Genomic DNA, 10,065 nt, shown 5'->3' with positions numbered 1-10,065 from the left:
TGAGAGACTGCTGTGTTCGCACTATGCAATAGTCTGTGTAGCAGTCACAGTACTGGTCAACGATGTTTCAGCATCCAGCCGGTAAACACCTTAATCACTGAACAACTTAATTATCTCTATGGGGTGACTATAAAGTAAATGTATCCTTCCACATATTGTCTTTTTTTGAGTGTGTGTGAACAGTGTGTGTGGCCAGTGGGTGTGTGTATGTGTGTTTGGGTAGTGGGGGTGGCTAACGGATTTTCACAGATTTCAATCACTGACCTCATGGATCTCGTGACGTGTGCCTTAAAAAAAAAAACAGATTCATATGTTACATTTTCAAACAGATGCACTGATGAAACAGATGCATACACTGATACTGTAGATGCTGTTACACTGGGAAAACTACAAATTGTACCCCCCAATATAGGAGTCAGATCTCTGTTGTTTATTGACATACACTGACGCTATAGTACGCTTTGCAGAGGGAGATTCCCCACTTTTTTATTATTATTTCCCTGATATTCGCCTGGCTCTGGCTCTGGCCTTGATAGTAGCCCACATCTGGCCGTGATATTAGCCTGGATCTGGCCCTGATAGTAGCCCACTTCTCACCCTGATAGGTGATCTGTCCCTCATAGTAACCTGGGTCTGGCCCTGATATAAGCCCGGGTCTGACCCTGATAGTGGCCCACATCTGGCCCTGATAGTAGCAAGGGGCAATGAAAACAAGCAGAGGATGAACAGAGAGAAGGTATTAGTGTACTGCAGGCAGAGGTGAAGAGTAGATGATGAATAGAGAGAAGGTATTAGTGTACTGCAGGCAGAGGTGAAGAGTAAACTAGCTACGTTAAAGAGGACGGAGCTCCTCAAATGAAAAAAGAAGCTAGGATTGCATTCCACTAGGATTCATTAGAGTTTCTGAGCTCTTTAACTCGCGGGCAAATGGGAAGTTTGAGAGTTGAAAGAAGGATTTAGAGATGTTTCTTCAACAGCTACATATGGACAGCCAGAGGCATATGGATCTCGTGTTACAGGTAAACATTCAGAGAGATGGACTTCAATGGACGATGGCCCATCCAGGTGGAGAACGGTGCAAGAGGTTGTGGAGAGCTGCATCGTGTCCTGGTCCTAATGTACTCTAGGTTTATGATGGCCACATACATCTATGCATCTATGCACCTAAATAACTAAACTGGTGCATGTGTTTAGCAAACATAGCTTTAAATATCTTGGCCCCATTGTGAAGGTCCTCTTTGCTTAGAAATGTTCCTCACTGAGTGACGTGACCCAGAAGTGTCTAAGTGGCAGCCATGACGAGAGCTGATCCAATTCTCCTGCATGCTGATGCTTGCTAAACACATGCATTAAAAGACGGGGATCAGGACAATGAAATAACATCCAACCAGTCACAGCATTAACTAAAGATACCACGTAAGGGATAATGTATTGTCCGGAGGTCATTCTACAAAAATAATTTCCGACGGGGCGAACAACACCCTGACGCGCAGCGGAGGGTGTTGTTTCGTCCCTGAAGGGAATTATTTTTGGAGAATGACCGACGGACAATACATTATCCCGCTTATTATACGGGTACTTGCCAAAAACGATAGAAGACATTCCTCCAACATACCTCTTTTTAATGATTTAGGTGCCGTTTCATGTGTCCCGTTTAGAAATAAATAGTTCTTCAAGCAAATAGAACTTTGAAGTTTCAGGTGTTGCATAGCAACCCATTACTTGCTGACTTCAAATTACTCTCTACTGTTGCGTTAAAATGACTGAACTTCTGGCGGAATGATATGAAAGATGTGAATTAGAAGTACAAAACCCGTTGCCAATGACAGCGGTGATTATCTTTCGCAGAGGTCTGTTAGCAGGAATTAATGTATGGGTATGACGTAGGGATGGCCCATTCAAATCAACGGTACTTTTTGGAACATTCTGAAGAGCCGTATAATAATTAACATTAATGCATAGTTTCATGAATTTTAAATAGGGACAAGGGATAAGGGACCAGAATCACAAAGACGAGGGTTTGCAAACATTTAGATGTTTTATAAAGGTCTGTCACAGTGTGATGGAAGACCCTGTGAAACAGCAGTGCCCGTTTAGACACACAGCTCTTTAACAAAACACACTTGGTTGTTATTTTTTGATCCGATCAGGTGACTGAATGCAAAATAGTATCTATTGATAAGACATGATAATGGTGAAGTAAAACCTTAGTGATAGATTTGTTGGCATTATCAAAATATTAACTATAGTATTATCCATCTATTAATGGAAACAGTCCACATAAAAATGATCCATTTGCAGATTGACATGATTAATAAATACTGGATACAACAAATCAACCACATTCAAACTGTTTCGTAGTCATAAAAAAAGTTAAGCATTGTAAGCAAAATAAAAGCATTTTCCTCATTCCTCTCCAGTGTCTGTTTTTACATACCCAAAACAGGACTGCTGTGACTACGATAACAGCACCAGAAGCAAAATAAACACTTGAAACATACTAGTTTTAGCTTGAAAGCAGATATATTTATTATCTAGGGAAATAAAGTAATTGGGCAATAAAAATAAAGGCTTTGGTGAGGTTGTGGGGTGTGTGGCTCTCTCAGTAGTGCAGTGGCAGGCTGTGAACCCTGAATCTGTAGACACAGGAGTACTCAGGGTTACCCCAGTTACTGAGAACCCTCAACTGCACCGCACCATACACATCCTTCACAGAGTCCTAAAAGAGGAGGAGAGAGAAATAGAGAAAGACAGAGAGAGAGAGGGTGAAAGGGAGAGGGTGGGAGAGAGTGAGAGAGAGAGGTGAGGCAAAAAATATGGATTAGGGTAAAGAGTTGAAAGAGAGTGGAATGAGTTTTGTTGGTGAAGGGGTGGGAGAAGGAGGGAAGGTAAAGGGTAAAGCGTTTTGTTGAAGAAGAGGGTTGTTTTAAGGCATAAAGATGAACAAAGTTTAAAGGCTTATGATGTTGTCTCACCGGCAGCTCAAAGGTCTGGATGGGCTCGCCATCAGAGTTATATATGAATTTACCCAGGAACTTCCCTTCCTCCTTTTCATCAAAGCCACTCAGGCCCTGGAGGAGGAGATGGGTGCAAACACACACACACACACACACACACACACACACACACACACACACACACACACACACACACACACACACACACACACACAAGCTTTACTCAATGCACAAATCACTCTTCAGAAAGTCATACAATGCTTTTTATCATGTTGTTTAAGGGCATCCATCCATGTCTTTAACCAATCTGTTGCCGTAGTGTCTGAAAACTCACATAAACTGCGAACTCTCGGGGGGCGCTGTCAATGCGTCCGGTAGGGGAGAGGCTCTTGGGGATGTGCTCCAAGGTGACGTGTGTGACGCGCACAGGGAGGGACAAGGCGATGCTGAGGAAACCCTGACTGCCCTTAAACGCCCAGCACTTCCCAGGGTGCATCTCAGGCTGACACACACACACACATGCCAGAGTAAGCTAACTGTGTGTGTGTGCACATAAGTGTTTGTGTGTGTGTGTGTGTTCATAAATAGGTGTGTTACCTGTATAACAGTGCTTGGACTCTCTGAAGCATACCACAGTGGCACCCCAAACAGGCTGAAACAAGGAGACCTGGTGCGGTATGTTTCAGAACTCTGTGAACCAATCACAGTTGCACCTACACAGACATACTCACACACACACACACACACACACACACACACACACACACACACAGAGGGAGAGAGACATGTTAAAACACATGGAAACACAAATGGATACAGACGTGATAATATTTATTCAGACACAGAAATATAAACATATGTTAAGGCATAGGAATGTTATCCCCCCCCCCCCCCCCCCCCCCCCCCCACACACACACACACACACAGTATGGGGATCCTCACCCAAAGACTCCAGAGCGTAGTCAGCCATGCCAGTTCCATCTGCTCTATAAAGACTCAATGCCCTCTGAACAATCTCATGGACATGCTATTGACACACCAACACACACATAATAAATAACCCACATTAATATATCTGTGAGCTGTTACTGTTTTAGTTAATAACCTTTCATTTCTCAGATGACCTTCCAAAAATGGCTGCTCACCTTGATCGTTATGGCGCCTAGTCCTTCATTCTGCAGGCTCTCTCCCACAGTCCTCCACATGTTGCCACGATCTTTATGCATCTCTTCAGTCAGACGCTGGAGCAGCTTTTTCTCCAGAGCCTCCAGCGCCCCCTGCAGTTCAGGACGCATCACAGCGCTTCCTGCATCCTGTCCAAGACCTGCTCGGAGCTCTCGCTTCAGCCAATCAGTGAGCTCCTTTTTCAGCTAATTAGAACGGGAAGGGGAGGAGTTATTATATGATTGTTATGACTGATGTTTCCTTTAACCATATTGCAATTAAAGACATCTTAAACTATGTGTGTGTGTGTGTGTGTGTGTGTGTGTGTGTGTGTCAGTGTGAGTGTATTTCTTTCTGTGAGTGAGTGAGTAATGAATACCTGAGCATTGGTGCTTTCTTGTGCATCCACACGTTGTTCGAGGTTGTGATGGGCAGTTCTGAGGTGTGACACACTGTCCTTGAGTTTAGCTACCTGTTTGGCTGCACCAGTGACCTTTTCAGTCACCCAAGTCTGCCGGTCAAAGTCATTACTAAGGAGACAAGGTCATGAGGTCAGGGCATAGACAAGCAGTATTTCAGATGATTCAAAATGGAAGACACTGACGCACACAGCTAGAAAGGAAATGCTTCAAGTCATCTATCTATAAATCCAGAAATCTCTGTGTGTCTGTCCTTGACCGGCGTATCTCCCTGACGATAGTTATGTTAGTTATGAGATTTCGCATGTAGCTTAGGCATGTCATGAACCTGTGCATCCTTGATTTTGAAGATTTTTGAATTCATAGTTCGCGAGATTTTTGTATTTTACCGTTTCCCGTAGGCACTAATGGGTTATCGTTTCCCGTAGCAAGTCCCACTGTGCACCGAAATGACGTCACGATCAAACAAGCTACGTCACGCTCAGAACCTATACAATTGGATCCTGCCTTCACTCAAAGTTCAGAATAGCGTTGGATACGATAAGGAGCATTCAAATTCTTCTTGGTGAACAGATACAGACTTTTGCTGATAGAAAATGAACCTGAACAGTAGGCTACATTAGTAACAATGGCTTCTCCATCTAAAATGCACAAGGTCCAGGGTCATGACAATGATTGTCTCAGGGAGCGTTTTCAACTACTGAGTGTAAGGAATCTATCGTGTATTGAGAATTTAATTATGTGTATGATTTTAACGTGTATTTGTAAGAGAGTTTGAAGATTCACAGGGTAATTAAACGTGTTCTATTATAGTGTGAATCTTGTGATGGATTCTATGTGGCGTGTGATTTTATGCACGCTCAATGATCTTAATGTTTTTATCTCATAACTAACGTAACTAGGCTACCGTCAGGTTTCCTGGATTTATAGATAGACTATCATTTGTTTGCAGTATAGGTGTCACGACAACAATGTGGCCAGGAAGGACATTGCAGCCGAAGTTGTCGATAAAGCGGGAGTTTGTTTAAATATAATTAATTCTTTTGAGGAGCGTTTGAAAATGGCAGACATAAAAATTCGACAATTGACAGCTAAAACAGCGTTTTTATTAAGCGACCTGACACAGAAGAAAAGCCGCATATGCGAAATGGAGGAGAGATTGGCTTCTTACGAAGAGAAGATGGTTTTACCTGGTAATTAATATAGGCTATGTTTCGTTGAATTGTGCAATGCTTTGGTTTGGAAAAGTTGTCGTGAATTTGTTGTGATTTAGATGTGCCTGTTGCTGGCAGCCCGGAGCGGCAGGAAACATCTCCTTTGCATGGGGAGGCTACATACATTCAATAAAATTAACCTTCATTTGAGTCCAACTGCAAGACCATTCTTATCCTACACTTACCCTTACAATAAAGAAGTGATCCTATTTCAACCATAACTTCATTTTAAATAATTTCTTTCTTTATGACATTTAGTTTATAGTTTAGACAGCAACGTTGACATCTATATTCAACTGCATCCACTACCTAATCTCAAACTTTATTTGTTGGTATATCTCCAAAAAGGCTAACATTAAAACATTTCTTAATTAAAAGGAAACATGCATCACAATAATACTTCAGTGTAACCTGTACCTATGTGGAGTGCAAATATGTCTTGCTATTACACTACCCAACAGCTACACCTACGTCTGCTAACACTACAGAATGCATGATTCCTACGGGCACTGCACTAGTATATATAAATCAAACATGATCATAATGTTCATGTTACGACCCTGTGGGTCTGTCTGTCTATTTTTGCCTGTGTGTTCTGTTTTGTCTTCTGTGTCTTGCAAACAGGTTGGTGCGCTGCTAATTGGGGCTCTAATCACATTGGGTTAGAGAAGTCCTGGCCCTTTAAAAGCGGCCGGATTTCATCACACGGGAGCTTGCTTTGGGGATCGCGATTTTCTGTTGTCTGCCACCATTCGTTGCTGTTAGGCCCAGCCTCTGGCATTGCCCGCGCCTCTACCATAATGTTCGCTACTCACCGGAGTGAGAGACAGGGAGAGATCGTCAGGCTGTTGAGGCCTGCTCTCAAGACCTTGGGTTTTTGTTTGTGGTGTTAATTTTGAGCCTTAGTAATTTATTTTATTATTTGTCTAATAAATTCACGGTTATTTTTACTCCTTTGTCTGCCCGTGTTTTAAAATGTTTGTTACATCCTAAAGCCCTAGACAGGCATGTAACAGTTCACCTATTACACAAGCTGACATTCATCACACAGTTTCACACACATACAGCACACACACACAGATGAGAAATTGTGTTGACAAACTCACTTTTTAGCCACATCCTTGAAGTTAGAAATTTCCGCTTTCATGATCTGAAAAGACAAAGGAGAGAATCGTTCATTGATAATCCTTAACTCTTTACATTACTCCATTTCCATTCCAAACTGAGAGTTTGTTGTGATGTTTGGCAGAATGGCTTACCTCAGACATATGCCTGTGTCTCTCTCCATCCTCCTTCAGAAGGCCGATCTCTCGCTAAATGAGGAAGAGAATGGGGCACAATGTAGCGCTTTTGTGTGGGTTTGGATCAGACACCTATCCATTTTATTCCTACTTTAACTTGACAATTTAGAGACCCACTCTCTCTATCTCTTACACACACACACACACACACACACACACACACACACACACACACACACACACACCTTTACACCATCCATCTCTTTAGTCCAGCTTACCTTCCATTGGGCCTCTCCTTGGTTGATGCGGTCCAGGACTTCCTTACGGAAGACGTTGAAATCCGTCACAATCCTTGGGTCCTGCAGCAGAAACACAATCAGCAGTGTTTACCTCCTCTCCTCACAACAGTACCAGCAGACTTTGGCCGACTATGGCTCAGATCTGGCCCGCATCAGGACCACATGTGGTCCATTCAGCTGTTATCTGCAGTGGTTGATCAGATCAGGGCCACATGTGGTCCGGTCAGCTGTGGTTGTTTCTGCTGACAGACCTACCGTGTTCATGCTAAGGGTAGATGTGCTGTATCCAGGCCAGGCAGGATTAGCAACCATCAGGAGAGAGGTGAGAGCAGGGTACCAATACCAGAAACCTGCACACACACACACACATACAGGCATACACACACACACACACACACACACACACACACACACACACACACACACACACACACACACACACACACACACACACACACACACACACACATACACACACATGCATGTTAACCAACAACTATATATAGTTATATATATATAGATATATAGCTATATAGGGAATATATTGTATCGGTATAGACTGGTCCCCAAGATGAATTTGGCAGGTTTATATATAGTATATCTCTTCAGACTGAGACAGAATCTGCTGATAAAACTATAGATGCTCTCTGCATAACCAGGGACTCACCAGTTACAAACAGAGTCAAAGTCAAAACAGTCAGTGCAGGCTTCCTCAAGTGCTGGGTACGACTAGAACAGAATGGACAAAGGAAGAAAGTCTTTTAGATTCACAACATGCATTCATCCAGCAGTTTAAAGGGCAAGTCTCACACGACTCCCATACCAGACTTAGCAGACAGCATGTCCTATGAACATTCAGAATAAACAGCGTGTCTTATAAACAATCATATATGCACAGCACATTAAACAGTGTGGCGTATAAACATTCATACATGCACATCAGATTAAACAGTGTGGCGTATAAACATTAATACATGCACAGCAGATTGAACAGTGTGGAGTAGACACATTCATACATGCACAGCAGATTAAACAGTGTATCGTATAAACATGGACTTGTTTTTGAGTGTGTGATTAAGAGCCGTACCTGCTGAGAAGCAGCGCGTCCCTGAGGAGGCCAAAGAGGCTGCAGCAGAGCAGGAAGAGACCAGCTAACAGCACTGAGACAACACACACACATACACACACACGCACACACACACACAAGGAGGGAGAACACAGTTAGAGGATGGGCAGTGTTGTTGTCATGCTGCGGGTTGTTATGGTGGACAGATGGTGATGGTATAGAGATAAGATACTATGGTGAGTGTTGTAGATAGTGTTGTTATGGTGACTGTCGTCATGCTTTATGTTGTTATAGTGAAGTTTTGTATATTTGAGATAAGCTACCTTGTGTGAGGCTTGTCTCCACAGACTCGGCATCACCAGAGAACATCCTAGAGGAACCTGAAATTGAATGAGTGGATTAATGCTTAGATATATGATTGCACTCACACACAGACACACACTCACAACACACACACACACACACACACACACACACACACACACACACACACACACACACACAAAACACACACACACACACTCACTGGTGCGCTGGCTCCTGCTCAGAAGCATGCTCCTCTTCCTCCAGGTGGGGGCCAGGCCGCCCTCGCACTCCTCTGAGGAGTATCCAGAGGTGGTGCACGACTGGTCCAGCAGGGGGCGCCCAGAGCTGCCGTAGGTGGAGGAGCGAGACACAGAGGGCACACTGAAGAAGGAGGCGGAGCCAACATGGCAGCTCTGGCTCTGAGTGGCTGCCTTCAGGGCAGAAGCAACACCTGGAGGCGGGGCAAAATAGATACTTACTGTTAGTGGATAGGGTAGGATAGATACATAGTGTAGGTGGAGGGAGGGTTGAATAGCAGCAGAGAGCAGCTCTCTCTGGATAATTGTGTGTGTGTGTGTGTGTGTGTGTGTGTGTGTGTGTGTGTGTGTGTGTGTGTGTGTGTGTGTGTGTGTGTGTGTGTGTGTGTGTGTGTGTGTGTGTGTGTGTGTGTGTGTGTGTGTGTGAGTGTGTGTGTGTGTGTGTCTCACCTCTCAAAGACGCATCAGTGGTCAGAGAGCTGAAGGAGAGGCAGGGTGCTGCCGTGTGAGATGCGGTACGGGAGAGGGAGGAGGTGGACACCTGTGACCCGTTACGGGACAGAGTCTGACTCTGAGAGACGGTCCTCCTTTTAAACACCCTGTGTGTGTGTTTGTTAGATGAAAGAAGATGGTTAGCCGACATCATACAGGCATACACATTAACAAGCACACACAGATACACTGTGATTACACATACACACATGTACACACACCTGACAGGGCACTCTTTGTAAGACACCTGGTGAGAGCTTTCACCATCAGTGCGATAATAATCGCTCGTCAGTAATCTCATACTTCGCCGGGACATGGCTGGAGAGAAAGACACACACACGTGGTTACGTTACTGAAGCTCCAGAGCAACAGTAAGGACTGAGGCCTTGACTGACTGAACACTCAGGTTATGAAGGTTTAAGTTATTAAGGTTATATATTAAGATAACATATCAACGTTCCCAAATGACACTGGGTCTGGTCACATCTCTCATCTATAATAAAGGTAAAGTGAAAGCCTGCTGTTGCAGAGATAATGTACAGTAGTAGGGTCCTATAACCTAGACATAGAGCAAATCAAACTTCCCAGATATATACAAAAATACAGGTCGTTTATAATGGATTTAAGATGTTGAGTTAATAGCCACCATA

At 43.7% G+C, this 10,065-nt stretch overlaps 1 protein-coding gene across 1 annotated transcript; it reads right to left on the bottom strand.

Moving 5' to 3' along the window:
- Positions 1 to 2,602: 2,602 nt before the first annotated feature.
- Positions 2,603 to 9,731, bottom strand: LOC308362804 (uncharacterized protein; the record flags this gene model as incomplete). The annotated part of the gene is made up of 17 exons (XM_080835529.1): positions 2,603 to 2,719; positions 2,976 to 3,071; positions 3,292 to 3,459; positions 3,555 to 3,670; positions 3,900 to 3,984; positions 4,103 to 4,327; positions 4,501 to 4,651; positions 6,861 to 6,904; positions 7,014 to 7,067; positions 7,241 to 7,354; positions 7,550 to 7,644; positions 7,962 to 8,023; positions 8,382 to 8,454; positions 8,684 to 8,740; positions 8,887 to 9,117; positions 9,374 to 9,522; positions 9,637 to 9,731. The coding sequence occupies 17 exons, from the start codon at positions 9,729 to 9,731 to the stop codon at positions 2,603 to 2,605; spliced, it is 1,932 nt and encodes a 643-aa protein (XP_080691655.1).
- Between the last annotated feature and the right edge of the window lie 334 nt (positions 9,732 to 10,065).

This window comes from Sprattus sprattus, assembly GCF_963457725.1.
Source record: "Sprattus sprattus genome assembly, chromosome: 3".
NCBI classification, from domain to species: domain Eukaryota; kingdom Metazoa; phylum Chordata; class Actinopteri; order Clupeiformes; family Clupeidae; genus Sprattus; species Sprattus sprattus.
This window is presented reverse-complemented; position numbering and strand designations above follow the sequence as displayed.